The 17,872-nt window shown below is 46.3% G+C and overlaps 1 protein-coding gene across 1 annotated transcript in view; it reads right to left on the bottom strand.

The window, feature by feature from the left end:
- The window catches only part of PTPRN2 (protein tyrosine phosphatase receptor type N2), a 1,475,949-nt gene that overhangs the window by 17,269 nt on the left and 1,440,808 nt on the right, over nt 1-17,872 (bottom strand). The window contains exons 21-23 of the mRNA XM_045290142.1: nt 17,027-17,118; nt 10,507-10,529; nt 9,069-9,086 (exon numbers count right to left, since the gene is read on the bottom strand). Coding sequence (XP_045146077.1) covers nt 9,069-9,086; nt 10,507-10,529; nt 17,027-17,118 — 133 coding nt within the window. The remainder of the gene's footprint in view (nt 1-9,068; nt 9,087-10,506; nt 10,530-17,026; nt 17,119-17,872) is intronic.

The following is a 17,872-nucleotide window of genomic DNA, read 5'->3' as shown; positions in this document are numbered from 1 at the left end:
ACAGAATCTCATCTTTCTCCCTCAGAGCAGCTTAGGGTGTTGAACCTCTGTCCTCGTGGTTAGCAGCCCAGTGTTAGACTAGAGCTCCTTAAAATTTGGAAAAACAAAAATAAAAAAAAAACCAAGCTCACTGCCAGAGTCGGTGCTGATCCACAGTGACCTTATGGGCCAGGATAGAACAGCCCCTCGGGGTTGTTGAGACTGTAACTCTTTGTGGCCATAGGAAGATGCATCTTTCTCTCTCTGAGTGGCTGGTGGTTTCAAACTGCTGACCTTACACATAGTAGCCCAACACGTAATCACTACGTTACCAGGGCTCCTTTTGGATTTGAAAAGCCCACCCTAAATAAAATCTTTTTAAAAAGTAGTTAGGGAATTAAAAAAAAAATTGGACACAGATGAATTCTGCTTTGCTAACAAGTGAGTTGATCGGAAAGAGAAGCCAAACGTCCTTCAGAAAGGGCTGCTGCTTCAGTGTCACTGTTAGTGCCGGCATCGCAGACTTGCGGGGGCAGTTATGCCAAGACATGAGCTCCGAACGTCCAGAAACACATTGGCCTTATGTGAGGGATTGAGTTGTCGCCCTCTGAACATATGCGCCAACTTGGCTGGACCGGGATTTAGCAGCTATGTCATGATGTCATCGTCCCTCAGGATGTGATCTGACACAATCAGTTGTGAGGCATTCTGGAGAGATGCAACACCCTAGCTCAGACCTTAGCTCTGATCCTCTCAAAGGGGGGTTGCTCTGGGGGCCGGCCTGTAACGCCTTTTAGCGACAGGTGCTGAAAGGACAGAGAAGCAAGTAGACAACCCTAACTACCACCAAGACAGAAGAGCGGCCAGTGGAATCCGAGTCCTTTGAACCCAGAGCCCTGTATGTTGAGAACCTCCTAGGGAGCCAGCGGAAGATGGATGCCAAGATCCCGAAGGAAGACCAAACCCACAGATGTTGCAAGAAGATAGACAAGGATCCCCCCACTCCCCCAAATCCCAAGAGGAAACTTTGTTCTAGGGCTGGCACTTGGAATTCGGAGTTCAGCTTCCTAAATGGGGAGAAAATACATTTATCCACTTGTGGTATTTCTGTTACCATGTCACTAGGTAACTTAGACATCTTAAGATATTTAAGTCTCTTCATTGAGAGGAAGGGAGAAAGAAACGTTTGTTTCAGTTCTACGGTGTGAAATCTTTCATCTTTGGCCAGTCTCATCAGAAATACCCGGCAATCCTGTGGGGCAGCTATCGCTGTCCCGCTGGTACTAGCTGCCACGAGTGGACATGCGTACAGAGATGGTACTACGATTTGACATTGAAACGAGTCACGGCTATAGACAGAAGTGTGAATAACGTGGGGGCATTTCTGTTCTCCTTCCGTACGCATTTCAGCATTCTGTGGAACCTTTCAAGCAGGGAAGCTGAGTTCCAATGGGAGGAAACCAAGAGGCACGCGGGCATCTGCAATGGGGGACTGAACTCCTCACTTCTGGGATTCTTCACCTCTGTGAGCATCCCTCGCCACAACAATGGGCTTTACTGCACCTGCTTCCAAAGGTCCTTCTAAGAACCCAACGTGATGATGCATGATTACAAAAAGAAGCTCACTGCCACTGAGTCGATTCTGGACTCACAGTGACTCTATAGGACAGAGTAAAACTGCCCCTGGGAGTTTCCAAGACTATAACTCTATATGGGAGTAGAGAGCCTCATCTTTCTCTCGAGGAGTGGCTGGTGGGTTCGAACTGCTCACCCTTTGGTTAGCAGCCCAACAAATAACCCACGAGGCCACCAGACCTCATTTATAACCGTGACAGACTTGCAGCTTCAGAAACCCGTAGGAGCAGACGGACCCTGTCTGACAGGATCACTCGGAGTTGGAAGGGACTTGATGGCAATGCACTTGGAGTTTGCTTATTTCATTGTGGTTGTTTGTTGAGTCGGCTTCAACTTTACACAGAACAAGGAACCGTTGCCTGGTTCTGCAGCAGCATAGCCCACTGTCTTGGTTACTGTGCCAATCCACCTCATGGGCATGGCCCTCATTTTTGCTGATTAACCCAAGTGAAGACATCATAATTTATAACAAAGGCTCAATAAAGGCTACTCTACAGATTCCAGGATTAATACTCTCCCAGGAGGAGAATCAGATAAACTGTAGTATATGCTGCCATCCAGTCTGGAGGACAGCTGTTTAGCCTCTACAGGGATGACTCAGTTTTCTGACCTATGAGTCATGACTTCTAGACAAATTAAGAGGTGATATAAACAGCTGACTCAGCAGATAAGAGCAGATCTTCATCCTTTTGAAATGTCAGCTGGGAAACAGACTTTGAAAAGGCCTCTCTGCTTTCGTTGGCAAGGGCACTTTCTTTGAGTCGGGGAAACTGATTAAAAACCAAAATTCTCTCAACAGAGCTTTCATTCTGAAGGGTTGTCTGTAGGATTAAACTAGCAATGGAGTCTTCAATACCCCACAGTGGCTCACTGGAAGTCACTCAGTGGAATTATTTTTACGGAGTTTTGATTGGGGAACATATAAAGCTATTAAGAGTTGTAATTGGGCATATCTGTAGACCACTGGAGACCCTCTTGCAGAGGGGTCTCGGGGAGGAGACAAGCCAGTCAGGGTGCGATGTAGCAACGATGAAAAATACAACTTTCCTCTGGTTCCTAAATGCTTCCTCCCCGCCCCCACTATCATGATCCGAATTCTACCTTGCAAGTCTAGCTGGACCAGAGGATGTACACTGGTACAGATAGGAACTGGAAACACAGGGAATCCAGGGCGGATGATCCCTTAAGGACCAGTGGTGTGAGTAGCAATACTGGAAGGGTAGAGGGAGAGTGGGTAGGAAAAAGGGAACCTATTATAAGGAAGTATATGTGACCCCCTCCCTGGGGGACAGACAACAGAAAAGTGGGTGAAGGGAGACGTTGGACAGGGAAAGATATGACAAAATAATAATTTATAAATTATCAGGGGCTCATGAGGGAGGGGGAGTGGGAAGGGAGGGGAAAATGAGGACCTAATGCTGGGGGCTTAAGTGGAGAGGAAATGTTTTGAGAATGATGAGGGCAATGAATGTACAAATGTGCTTTACACAATTGATGTATGTATGGATTGTGATAAGAGTTGTATGAGCCCCTAATAAAACATTAAAAAAAAAAAGGAGTTGTAATTGGTATCGGCCAGGAAGCAGGGTTCTCCTTTCGAGATGGCGGTAATCTATGGAGAGAGTAATTACTGATGGTTGTCTCTGCGCCACGATATGATTGGTGGATAAAACGCTACCCATCAACTCTCTTATTATATATTACAATGTGACACCCCTTTGGACTATATGTGAGGGAGAGTGAGGAAAAAGAGGCCAGAGGGAGCCTGATTGGGTTACCCCAAGACAAGGTATTTAAAATATGAAACAACTGAGGCATGATAGCTCAGAAATAAGCTCAGCCCGAAACCCAAACTGAACAGTGGAGGAAATCAAATTAATGTCTTAAAAAATGTACAGCACTAATATTAGGTAAGGAGTGGATTTATTAAGCAATTGTCTGATGCGGGTGGTTAATGCCTCCTTATATGCTGGTATCAAGAGTAATTGGTTACTTGAAGTGTGTAGTGGGAAAGAAGCTTTACTAAAATCCACACGTGTGATGTGATCTTTCATACGGGACAGAAAGACACAGGACAAGGGATGCGCAGGGCAGACACTTGATCTCGTCTTGTCAATGCCCTCTCTCAACATCAGCACGACTACACACTACATGAGAAACAACATCTGCATTCGTAATGCACACCGATTGGGGGTGGAGATGGTAGTGGTGGTGGTGGTGGCATGGGTGTGAGTGGCCTTTGTTTCATGAGGCTTTGCTGAATGGAAAGGCATTTATTTAACACTTGCAATATCCGATTATAGGGAGCTCCCTCTTGTGCATTTAAAAATGAATTCTTTTCTCAAAAGAACCTAATTTTGCCTATAACAAAGAGATACACTTAGACAAAGATATAAGTGATGCTAACTTCTGGTGAATAAGCCTGTTGGGTAGGGCACTCAAGTAACAGGAAGCATGTAAATAGCTAAGGAATGAAACCGTATTCTTATGCAAAGAACACCTATGTGGAAGGAAAGATAGGAAAAAGACGTGCTAACGCTGAACCTAAGGGAATGAATGCACAGTGGGATTCAAAGCGCTCTAGTGTTTGAAACTACCAGCAGCTCCCAGGGAGAAAGAGGAGGCCTCTTACCCCTGCAAAGAGTTGGGGTCTCCGAACCCCCCAGGGGAAGTCCTATTCTGTTCTATAGTCACTAGGGGTCAGAATGGATTCCAGGGCAGCCGGTGAGATAAGATGGTAGCAGGTTTGAGACACTGGGATCCAGTAGAGAAGTTTCGGATATTTCTACTTGACAAGCATCATGACCATGCAGTGCTAGATACATACAGTTATACTTCCTGTGAACGAGTTAAGCTTAATGGAGGTTGGTGATTCCATTAGTATATAGGGGGGTGGGGGTGAAGGATGTCAATTGTGCAGTAGGGCTGAGTCAAATTTCTCCCTGGGGCCCGGCTTCCTCTGTCCTGCCCTGGGGGCCCGTTTCCCAATGTGAGTGGGCTATCTCGCAGAACACATGGCAGTTAGCATCCTAAAAGCGCACAGTCCATGGGGTCTCATTGAATGAACTGCTCGATAAATATTAATTGCCTTTCTAATTCGCTCGGGGTTTACTGGGTTTAGAAGTTTACGTATTGGTTAAGCACATTTTAAGACAACCGAAGTGTTTTAGCTTTAGATAGCACATTAAAAGGACATTAGTACTTCAATATTAAACCTATTTTTTTTAACAATAAGCGAATCAATTTGATGTTAAAGAAAAAACAAGCGAATATTCCACTGGTGTCCCTTTATAAGGTTTGCTTCGATTTCCTCTTGGAGCGTGGCTATGGGTTAAGTGAGTCATGTGAGTCTACTAATGTCATGAGACCAATATTCTGAAAGGTGCCCCAGGGGTGGATTTCACTGTAGAGAAGACCATCGTTGTATTCTCAAGGACAGGCATTCTTTAGCATTGCTTTCAATGGCACATTCAGTAATAATATCTTAATAAACATAATACTCAGGATTTACAATTGGCAGGAACACAGTGTATATTTTTTCCTTTAAAAGTAAAAAACAAAAAACAGTATGAACCTCAAAGGGAACAAGAAAGGCTGTTAATATTACATGAGTAAATTTTCTGAATTGTAGCCCCTGGAAGGATGTAGAAAACACTCTGCTCCTAGCTAAATACATTTTCGAGGGATAATGGTCAAAAGTTGATTATTATAAACCCAAAGCAAACAAAGTAGAATAAATCATATGTTCTAGTTGGAGAACTAGGCTATTTATAGGTTCCTGGTTGGAATGAGTTTCATTTTGTTAGATCACCCTTTCAGAAGGGTGGGTGATGACGGGTAAGGGAGAGACCATATTTCTAGCCCTCTATGTCTGCAGAATACAGAACCAACCCTCGCAGAGTGCCCAGACAGTCAACAGAACAATTGCTACACGGCTCAAAAATTAACATGAACCAGGGATGCTTTCATGAGGCCCCGATCCTGGGAACTCTATACAGCTAACACAGAGGCTGTCCGACCCCCTAGTCTGAGCACGAAGGCAATCTCTTGACCTCAACTTCACACACACACACACACACACACACACACACACACACACACACGGAGTCCATGTATGCATGGGTTTATTCCCAATGAAATGAGTTTAAACCTGTCTCTGCGATCAGTGGCATGGCTACAGGCAAGTTCTTTCGGTAATACACTTGCCTTAGCCATCTTACGGTGCCTTCAAAACAGGTCCAATCCGAACAGTGACTTCCTAGAGGACTTTGCAGGGCCAGTTAAATTCAAGGCAAGCGAGGTCAGCTTGGAATGTTACAAAGACTTTTTATTTTTAATTCCAAAGGCGTCACCTTGGTAGCTTTTCTGGAAGGACACCAGATGGTGATGGAGTTTATTAAGAAGTTTTAGGAAAACTGAGAGCTGAATCGGTGAGAAAAATGTCAGACAAGTTGTGCCCAGGAACTATCTTTATCATGAGGACGCACCTGCTTATTCCTCAAGGGCAGCACGGGCTGTCCTATAAGGATTTCACCGGGACATCTTACCCCATCCATCCACCCTTTAGTTCTGATCTTGGTCCTTCCAATGTCTCCTGAAACTTAAAAGATATTTCAAAGGATCACGGTTTGAAACCCTGGAGGCTGTCAGAAGTGCTGTTTTGATGTGGCGTAAATCTAAGCTCACACCATTCTTTGGGGGAAGCGTCAGAGAAGCCTCCTTGGAAAGTGTACAGACCTAGTTGGAGGCTGTGCCAAGAAATAATAGCTTCATGTTTTGATAGTTTTGCTTTGTAAAGCTTTCTATGATCTTGTAGCAATTCTTTTTAAAAATTTTAATCATTTCACTTGGAGCTCTTACAATAGCATACCATTCTATAGTTCAAATCACATCAAGCAGTATGTAGCAATACTTTTTGAATTATAGAAACACTTTCTGACTCACACTTATTTCGTATTTGAGTCTTTTGTACCAAGAATGCTGACAACCCGAGTTCCAATGTCTACGCAGCAGGACTGGGAGAGAAGACAAGCCTGCTGTTGCAAGCCACCCAGTTTGGGATAGTTTGTGACGGCAAACACGGGTAAACAAATGAGTTGCCTTAACGAGCTCAGTCTCTCTTTACCCTTCCAACTGAGAAACAAAATCTTTAGGGGTGTTTACTGTAGCTCACTCCTAATTATGATAGAAAATCTCTTCTTGTCTCATCTGTCCTCCCTGCAGGCCTGGTAGCTGCCCTTCAGTCACTTTGATATTATTTCTGATTAAAAAAAAAAAATATATATATATATAGTTAGTTAGTTAGTTAGTTAGTCCCCACCCCCTGAGGACTGCTGGGACAATACAGGGGGCTACAATAGCAGATACCTACACTTTATCCTGGACTATAGACTCTAGTACACACGTTTTTAATTGCTGGGGCCAGGGGATGAGTATTTTTTCCCCCTGGAAACGGGGTGGAAGGTCAAATAAATTTGGGAACCTATGCCTTAACAGTACCATTAATAGGAACAGCATTCTTTCTTGGCCCCCAGATGCCTACTCAACACAGTGTGCAAGCTGAACGATCTACCAAGGAATAAGTGGCCTGTGGGGGATCTTTGCCACCAGGAATTGAACAGTGGCTCTTATGCAGGCATAGGGAATGCTTTCTCAAGGAAAAATTCCACCTTGCCAGGGGAGAAGAGCAATCTTAGGCCTGAGAGGTAGGGCAATTCTTTGGCAACCGTTCCTGGAAGCAGCCGGCTACAGTGCCCAGGCTGATGGGAAAATCCCACTCTTAGGAACTTGGACCTCTTGGATCAGTTCAGAAGGGGCCCCATGCTGACCTCATCAAGACACCATGACACATGTGAGCTCTATGTGGTTTACGGATGACCGAGGGTGCCACACACATGGCAGCCCATCTCTGAGACAAACTGTTAGGAGCAGGAGCTGTGATGGAACTTATAAAAATAACCAGAGAAGATGAGGCCACAATGCAGGTTGAGAACTAGTCTCTTCTTTGGGTGACTACCCTCAGTATTTATGGGGGGTCCGGAAGCAGCCCTTCTGGGGTGGTCAAACCCACCTCTGCTTTCCCAATTCACTTCTTGGGGGTTCAGTGCACACCACGGCACGTGGTTCTCCTCAGCAATCACTCGAAGCTCCGGTATGTTACACTGTACATGAGTGTGTCTCATTCACCAGGTGCCCCAGTTAACTGGCCGGCTCCTGCTCTGTTCTGAGGACCATCTATAAAATGGGCAGTGGCATTTCAAGCACCATATACCTGTCATTACTTCTAATGCACAAGAATAGCTGAGGGGAGGGACATGGCTAAAAATAAACAAGCAGATAAGGAAATAGTCACATGGCTGCTTTACTGAGGACACTTTTGGTTAAAAAAACCAAAATCAAATTTTTCCACCTGAAAGCAAGTGCACGACAAAGTCTTCCTCCTCATCCACTAGCCCTTTCTGAATCATCTTTTTCAGGCTGAAACTTTTTATGAGTTCGGAGACAAGGCATCTTCACCTTGAAGACGAGCTGAGGCCAAACCTATCTGTGAAAATCATTTTTGGCTGGCACTTCGTTTTTTCTGTTTCGGCAGAATGTAAATGTGAGGTTTGCCCACCACAACTTATTTCATCTCTCTGCTCCAGACTACTTATTCAAGGGAGTTTCGACTTGAGGGCAGCAAGCCCCTCACCGGGCCTCTCCTTGCTATCTGTGCTGCCCGAGAGCACACAGGTAGGGTCTGGCTGGCCCTTTCCTGGAGACCTCCAAGGTGGATTCCTCTCTGTTATCTTTCACTCCAGCTCCTTCACCTTTCAATCCATTCTCTACAACACTGCCAAGTTATCCTGCGGATACACACTTGGACCTCATCGCTTCCTGGGGGAGGTAGAGCATCATAGGCCAACTTGATGATGTAGGGGCGGAGTCAAACCGTCAATCAAGTAGCAACCCGATGACACCTGGACAGTATGTGAGTGTGAGACCCTGGGAGCTGCTCTTACTCTCTCTCCTCTTCCACCTGCATTCTGCTGGAGCCCTGCCACGCTTCCACAGACCTTGGATCCAAACAACCCTGCACCCACTGTGCTCTCCCTGCATTCTGCATCATTGCATGTGGCTGTGTGAATCTGAAGAGGGACATATGGACTAGTTTCAGACTTAAGGACTTGAGTTGAAGTGGCCTGGGAGGCTTGCTGGGTATATAATTACGTCTTGACATAAAATTCTTTCTTCTGCATATATGAGTGTCACTGGATTTATTTCTATAATCAATCCAGCCTAACATACTTCCACAATGGACTCCAGGCAGCAAACAAGACAAACCCCAAGTTGCTCCCCTGTAATTCAAGGCCCAGGGAGCTCTTCCTGCCTTTGGCTTTCCCTCTAGTCCTTGAATGTCCATGTCACTTACTCCACTTAACTGTCCCCTGAAAACATGTCGGGTAACCATGTACCTTGGTCCTTAATAGTCCCTTCTCTTTCATGACCTGAGGCCAACATCTTGTCCTCTTGGACACCTACTAATAGGCAGAAAGACCAGGGCTCCAAATCCAGTTCTGACTAGTTAGAAGACCTGGGGGACAACACCCGGATCTGCTGCCTCCCTTTACAACAAAGTGGCCAGAAGAAATGGTTTCTCAGGTCCCTTTCAGCTCGTCTGAAGGAACCACGGATCCAATCAAAGACCACAGGTCTGTGTGGAGCGCTGTCATCGGTGCCCCTGAATAGGGCAAAGGGCTAAGGCACGTGCTGCTAACTCAAAAGTTGGGAGGTTCCATCCCAGCCACAGGCACCTTGGAAGAAAGGCCTGGCACTCTACCACCTAGAAGTCAGTCACTGACAACCCGATGGGGCCCAGTTCTGCTTGGCCACACGTGGTTCTCCCTGAGTTCAACCTGCAGTTTGTTTTTCTGTCGGTGAGGAAAAGAGAGACCCTGTGTCCCGAGGGTGCTCTTGGTTGCACTCAGCACCCTCCTCCAAGTCACGCAAATGTGTATTTATTGTATGTTTTTTCATGACCTCAGTACAAACTCTACGTTTTTCTTCCTTTTCCTTTTTGCTCACTGTATTTACTAGGTGCTTGGCAAAGAAGTAAGTGTTCAATAGACAGGGTTGGATGGCACGAGACGACGATCACGTGGCTCTTTGTGACCCCCTCTAATGACACTTTCACAGTTGGACTTTGCATTTGTCACCTGCGTGGATCGTGCTATGATCATTACTGTGAAGCCACAGCAGGATTGCATGAAAGGGCCAAGGAGGCAAAGAGGCTCCCTGTAAGGGGCAGGCCATGGGTCCCAGGCCCGTGGAATCACAAGGGTCTGTGATTTTTGCTGGACTGAGAGAAGGTCAGCTTGGCTGGGAAGAGGTCTCAGATGAGAGAGACTGCATTGACCTGAAGCCATCGCATGTACGGCTGTATGGAGGACAGAGTGGGAAAGAACAGGAGAGGGGAGGCCAGGTTAGAAGCCATTCCACCAACACCGAGAGGTGATGGTGGCTAGGCCTAAAAGGGTGAGAAGAATGGAGGAGTGGACACCATTCTGTGACCACTCTCAGTGTTAGTCCCTGCAGCATGCTGCCCAAGAGAACTTGGGTAACAATGTTAAGAGTCTATATCTGCCCCACCCAAGATGGGTGCCACAGGTGGCACTGGGCCCTTGCAATGTGGCTAGCGTGACTGAGAAACTGAATTTCACATTGAACTTAATTTAAATAGCCACATGTGACTAGAGGGGTATATGACTTTTAAAAATTCAGCAAGCCACATGATGCTATTTTAAAAGATACTTTGACACATGTGTATGTCAGATGATGTGTCATGGGGTTAAGAGCAGACGTATGTGGAGGGAAAGTATGGTTCAGTTAGCCTTCCTCACTTTTACTTTTAACCTTCCTTGCTTCCCGAAGGTAGTCTTTTTATCTATTTTGACTGGGTATTCAAAGTTGACATCTAACCTGAGTTCTTAAAACCCCTCTATTAATTATAACGTTATCAAATGTTTCACTGTATGGGCAGAAAGGCTCTGGGTGGTGAACATCTGCCTTACATGCTGTCTGCAGTCATGAAGCCACCCTGGTATAAATATCTATTATATTAAAAAATTCAAAGTATCTATAGGGAAGAACGAGCGCTGCTTTGCCACACACACCAAGACATTATCCCAACTGTATTATTCTGCGAGAGATGTTACACAGTGTGTCTAGAAGTGTTTTCAAGTGTTCCTTATGCACAGAAAGGTATGCCATGTGTGCTATACTAATACACACATTTGACCACTGATGCTAGATAGGAACTGTCCCTAACTCTTCTGAATTACACACACATTTGACTGCAAGGCAGTTTTAGGAGTGGAACTTGTTCTTACTCTGGGGACTTACTCTACTTCACATTGGCCTTCCCCACATTGTGTCTCATTCGAGCCCCATCCCAGCTCAAGCAGACAGGGTGGCTCTATTGAGGAGGTTCAGGGAGGTGTGTCATTTATTTGAAGTCAAGCAGCTATGAAATGGAAGGTCCCACATAGCCTCTCCATCAGTCAGACCCTTCAAAGACACTCAGCTAGAACAATGGGTTTCAAAATCTCAGACCAATTTACAAAACGCTATGATTAGCGAATTACAAAACCAGGTCATAAAAGCCATGGACTTGTTTCTCAGCTAGGCCAACAGACACACATTCTCTTCCCCAACCTCCACCCCCCTCTGACACAAAGGCAAAGGACAGATTTCCTCCACAACTGCTCCGGGGCAGGTATGTGGGTGGAAGCTCTTTCCATACCCTCTCCCATGTCATCCTGTGAACACTTGCATGAAGTGGAAGTGAATATTCTTTCTGGGGCTCCAGCGCATCTCCTGTCCTCTCAGACTCACTGCTGTCAAATTGATGCCGGCTCACAGAGACCTTGTATGACAGGGCAGAACTGCCCTGTGAGTTTCTGAGACTCTAACTTCTTATGGGAGTAGAAAGTTTCCTGTCTTTCTCTTGTGGCTTGAATGCTGGTTTCAAACTGCTGACCTTGAGGCAGCAGTCCAACGTGTAACCAGGAAGGGCAAATGCAGGAAGAAGCCATGTAGCAAAGACTAAAACAGGGCTGGGGAAACGACAAACATGGTCAATGGGAGGAGCCCTTAGAGCTCATGATTTAAGTGGGTGAAGGGAGACGTCGGACAGGGCAAGATATGACAAAATAACAATTTATAAACTATCAAAGGCTCATGAGGGAGAGGGGAGCGGGGAGGGAGGGGGAAAATGAGGACCTAATGCCAGGGGTTTAAGTGGAGAGAAAATGTTTTGAGAATGATGAGGGCAATGAATGTACAAATGCACTTTACACAATTGATGTGTGTATGGATTGTGATGTTGTATGAGCCCCTAATAAAATGATTTAAAAAAAGCACTTCCCTCTGGCAGGTAGCATTCTCGATGTAACTCCATAACAAAAGTCACACGTGGCATCATGTCAAGGGACAAGTATGTAAGAGGTAATCAAGCCCACCCCACCCCACGACACCGGCTCACTGCACTCCCGTAGCATAGAGTGGAACTGCTCCTTAGGGTGAATCTTTCTGGGATGTGCAGTCTCATCTGTCGCCTGGGGAACAGCCTCAGCCGCCAACTGTGCCACGTGACCCACTGCACCTCACCCCCAGGGCTCCTCCGGCAATCGAGTTGGGTGGGGCAGGGGTAACCTTCAAATCAGTTGGACTGACTTTGTTACGATGTTTACTCCTCTAACACCCAGGACCCAGAAAAACTGCAAAGCCTTCAACTGCAGGGGATGGAATTGGGGCTGTGCGCACCTACCTCACTGCTGTCAGGTCACACAACTCACAGACGCCCCGGCAGTGTCCCAGGAGAACGTACGCCCAAAAGGCACGCCTTTAAAGGGGTTGGGATTTGCCTTAGGAGCTCTGATGGCCTCGCAAAATGAAACTCCCATTCCCCCCACCCCCCAAAAAAAATAAATAAAAGGAAGGGACCACTAGCATTTTTTGGAATAACCATAGCCATGGTGTGGCGGTGGGGCCCGGAATGTGTTTACTGGGTACATCTCTCTGGCATTGCCCAGCCACCTTTTCAAATTCCCACTCCCCAGTCCTGCCCTGCACAGATGCTGCTGGGATACCTTTCCGGGCGGGTTGGTGTGCACGTAAACCTCCTTTCTCAACAGGTGGGTCTCTGTGGTTGGCTCCAAGGTAAGCAACGCATAATGCCTGCTTCCCTGGGCTTGGTCACTTGAAGCTGACCAGCAAATGTTACCTTGGGGAAGTTCCGCAAGGACCTACAACCTCCATTCTTAGAAACCAAACCAAATCAAAAAACAAACTGTTCAGAAACAAATGCAGAAACGCTGGGTGGAGAGCTGCCACTGAGGCATACACAATAAAAACACAACCTTGGCCATAAAAAAAAAACCCAGGACAAACCCCCTGGTACCTGGGAGTGTAGACCTTCCACGCATGAGGAAGCCTCTGGCCTGCTCTGTAGACCCTGGGCCACAGAGAGGAGCAGAGAAGCCCGTGTCTCAGACCGGGGCCCAGTTTCCCACCGCAAGATCCTGATTTACTTTGATTTCAAAATGCATTCTTGCCGACTTGCTAATAAACTAGATGATGGGGGGAAGAGAACTTAAATTATTCTAAGTTTATTCCTAAAAGCCCTTAAAATAGGAGCAAAGGCCTTAATCCTTAAAAGCCTTTCTGAAAGAGACGCGGTGGATGCCGTCTGCTGGTGCAGCTGGGCCCCGCCTGTAAGTGCACTTATGTTCTTACGTCGGGAACTGAAGGACTCGAATGTTCGCGCTAGCATTGCGCATAAAAGCTTTGGAAATGGCATTCTTTGGTCTGGGTGCAATTCATTCTTTTACAGAAAAGGAAACGGGAAGAAAGGTTTCATGTCCAGGCCTTTGATCATTTGATGAACACTGGATAGGCAACCTGGGCCTCCAGCTTCTCAGGCCAGACAAAGACGAGCCAGGCCTCACAGGCCGGGGCCCTGGTTCCTGCCAGAACAAAACCCTGGCTGCCTCACAGTGTGGCGGCCTGGGAACGGCCCACCTCGGCCAGGCAGAGATGCCCGCTCTGCCCTTTGATCTTGCACGTAGCCCTGGCCCAGGCTCCAGGTCAAGGGATTTCCCACTGCACACACCCTATCAGCAGAGGGGCGCAGGTCAAGAGCAAAATGGGGGGTGACCAATCTTAAGAAAAACCCCGTGACTCCCCTCTTTGACCAGTTTCACATGACTGGCCCTGTATTGTTTAGCGCCAGGCCCACACTTGGAATGGAATTTGACATGACATGGTACAATGGAGGCGATAAATGGCTTTCTTTAGCGTTCGAACAATGAAGTCATCCCTTCCTTAAGTGGCCCCCAAATCCAACACTGGGGCATACTTTGCATTTACTTGTCGAGGGAACTAACGGGCAGATCCTTAAACATCCAGGCTGGATCGCATCATTGTGGTGGAGACCAAAATAATCCCAGGAGCAAGAAAAGGGAAGCATTTGTCTCCGCGACTTCCATTGCTTTCATGTACAAGATGGGCTTTCCATTCGAAATAAACGTGTATCACGTTGTTAGTTGGGCCACATTGTTTCACAAACAAGCATGTCCTGAAATATTTAACAGCAAACAAAACAAAACAATCTGTTTTGTTCTGGAGGATGGGTAGGGAAGGAAGAGTGGATGGAAAGGGTAGGAAATATAAATCCTGTGGATAAGGCTGCACTTCAAGAACTTGCAATTTGCAAATGAAAAGATGCAGTTGATGCAACCGCACAGCATTAACAGACCAGGGGAAAAAGCCCTCTCAAGGGCAAAAGCCAGGAGGGTTCAGTCCTAAAAAAAGAAACACCGAATTCAAGGGATGCACCATCAGCGCCTTCCCCTTTTGTCTTTGCCTCTTTGTTTTTAGATCTCTAGCACTAATTCACAGTGCCCCAAACAATATTTGGTGGGATAAAAGGCAATTACAAAGACTTTCATTTTATTTTATTTTTTGATAAGCTCTTCCCAGCAGCCAGAGTTAGCAGTCTGAAGACAGAAAGGGGTGCTGGGGGTGGAGTGTGTGTGTGTGTGTGTGTGTGTGTGTGTGTGTGTGCAGGGGGTGGGGTAGAATAAAGCACTGCAGTCCTATAGTAAATAATCAAGGGGCTTTAGATAATTTGCTTAAGCTCTGCAGCACTGATGTGTACAATTGTGGTATTACTTTTTCTTTGCTCTTTGGGTTAAAGAAGTGGCCTATTTATTTTTTTAACTAGAAAAAAAAATGCAGTAAGGAACATGACTATTTTGGAATTTATACAGTCACTGTCTTCTCCTATTGGTGGACAACGTATGGTACCCGGGATGTTTTCAATGGTGCAAGGTTATATACTGGCACATACACATGCATGTATTTGTATGTGTGCATCGAGGCAGAAAGTTGTTGTTTTTTTTCCACAGATGGGAAAAGAACCCATCAAATACCCACCCATTTCCATGGGTCCCAAAGCCTGCCCCAGAGAACCTGCAATTTCTGCAGATTTTGCAAGAAAAAACAACCTGTCAACTAAGTTTAGAATATGCTGCTTTCTCGAAAGCAGGGCAGGGTCCTTTACTGCAGAAATTTATTATGCTGATGTGCACCAGGATTCCCCAAAGGCAAGCGAGTATGAATCTTTTCCCCGAGTTACCTGAAGGTAGGACCCTCCCTCTCCCTGGTCTCTCCCAGGTTTGGTGGTCTGTGGATTACCTTTTGAAGTCAACCAGATGAGCTCATCCCTGGATCTCCATAGGAGGAAGCTGGGGCCAGGAGAGGTTACAAGTTTTGATCAAAGTGATAAAACTTGTTAGCGGCAGAAAGGGGACCAACCGATAGTTCTCTCTACTCCACATCGCCACTGCACTGTGTGGTTCTAAAATCTTAATATGTTAACGGTTGAAGTCTGAGATATTGTACACTGTCTGTAAGAGGAGACATGGCGGCGGGCAGCTTGTGTAGCTCAAACAAAGTTCAATGTTACTTTTTAAGAAGTACAGGTTGTGTAGTGGGTTACTCGTTGGGCTATTAACAAAGTGAGAGGTAGGGAGTTTGAACCCATCCACTACTCCTGTGAGAAAGATAAGACTGTCACCTCCTGGAAAGAGATGTACCCAGTTCTACTCTGTCCTCCAGGGGGGCTGAGTCAGAACCAATTTGAGAGCAGTGAGCATACTATGAGTTTACTTGTTGAGAAGACCACACAGATTTATTCTGATTACAAGATGTGAAAACTAACCACACCACCACCAACAAAAACTGTTCGTAGAACTTATTTGGGTGGACACGCTTAATCTCTGAGGACAATGATATCCAATTCGTGGTGAGAATCTAGTATGAAACTTATAAAAAAACTCAAGTGGATTCCAGCCCAGCGATGCTGGAGGACAGGGGAACTGTCCACAGTAGGTTTCCAGGCTGTCAATCTTCACAGAGGCAGCCTGCCCCATCTTTCCTCTCAGCGGCTAATGGATTCCAACTCATACAGCATTTCCGTTAACAGCCCAACACTTAACCAATGCACCACCAGGTCCCCCTGGAAACCCAAATCCCCCAACCAAACCCACTGCCATCAAATGGATTCTAACTCACAGTGACTCCTAGGGTTTTCCTAGCTGTCCAGTCTTCACAGGAGCAGACAGCCGCCATAGCATCGGGCTGTCCTTGGAGATGGGGCCAGGTGCCTTCCCTCCCTGGTCTGCAACCAAGCCCCCCCCCCCACCCCCCAGGTGATGCCCTTGTAAAGCGATGTGGCACATCTACTGGACTCCTATTTTCTCGGCTTGCTGAGGGACATGGAGAGGGCCACCTCCTCAGACAGCCTCCACTTTCACCAGCAGAGTGGCTGGTGAGTTCAAATGACTGTCCTTTCAGCTGGCAGCCCAGCATGTAACCGCCTACAGCGCCATAACTAGGATGCTTGGCAAAGACAGGCTTCGATGCAGGCGGTGATTTCTGTGAAATACTTTAAAGGGACTCTGCGCTAGTTCTATACCATATATACTCGAGTATAAGCCAATCCGAATATCAGCCGAGGCACCTAATTTTATCACAAAAACTGCATTAAAAATGTGCCGAAACACGCGGCTTATACATGCATATATACGGTACTTAAGAATCCCATCATGGCATTCTTTATAATATTGATATTCATATCATAATCCACTTACCAAATATTTACTAAGCACCTACTATGCGCAAGCACAGCGTGAGAGGCTAGGTAGGGCCCTGACCACAAAGGATGTACTGCAGAAATGTGTTTGCTGCAAATAACTTTCATATGATTCAGGAAAGGAACAAAAATCCTTTTTTTCCCCCCCTGAAAGCTTTCTGTGACTATTATACCCGCCGTTGCTATAGCAACGCCATCACATCTCTCAGCCACAACAAAGCAAGCCGGGCTTCTGAATCTCACCTTTGGCCATCTTATTGAGAACCATGTCAATCAGCACGTAGGTGCCGCTTCTTCCTGCACCGTCACTGTCAACAGAAGGAGAGAAAATGAAAACGCCATCCACACACAGAGAAACCACACACACACAACACGCAAGCAACAATCCACTGCACCCTACGCTTCAGTGGGGCCAGCGACGGAAAGGAAGGCTGTGAATGGAGAGAACTAGGGAGAGCGTGGTGTGGGAAGAATCACTGGGGTAGAAGACCAGACCGTCGGGAAGAAAGGAAGGCACGGAAGAAGAAAGCTTCTCTCCTGGCACCTCTTCAGGGAGTGACTACGGGGCCGGGCTCTGTCTGCTTCTTTGTGGGTTTCTTCTCTGGGCATACGTTTGTCAGGAAAACAACAACAAAACCCCTAAGCAATGTTTGAGCCAGTCAGAGCTGATGGCATTTATATTTGCGATGTCTTCAAGGAAGTCCCTATATGATTCTTGGATAATCCACCCTGGAAAGAAGGCAGGCTCATTGGCAGGTCAGCCTCTAATGGCTGGCAGAAAACTTCAGTCACGTGCCTCCCAGAGGCTGGCACCCTCCCTCTGGGAGGTAGAAATATGCATATCATTTGCGTCTTAATCATATTCTTAAAAAAGCACACTCCTTTCACTTCTTTCTCATCCCACCAGCTATAATTGGAATATTTACCATCTGGTCCGAAGTTGTACAAATGTTTTGAATTGTGTCTCAACAGTAGCAAGTAAAATTAGGCCGGGGGATGGGTGGTGGGTGGGGTGGAGATGGATTTTCTAGGAGAAAAGTGGCACCAGCATCTTTTAAAAAC

Source organism: Echinops telfairi, unplaced genomic scaffold, assembly GCF_000313985.2.
Source record: "Echinops telfairi isolate 266 unplaced genomic scaffold, ASM31398v2 ScPeMD7_31;HRSCAF=116, whole genome shotgun sequence".
In the NCBI taxonomy this organism is placed as follows: domain Eukaryota; kingdom Metazoa; phylum Chordata; class Mammalia; order Afrosoricida; family Tenrecidae; genus Echinops; species Echinops telfairi.
Note: the sequence above shows the minus strand (reverse complement) of the source record. Positions and strands in the feature narration are given on the sequence as shown.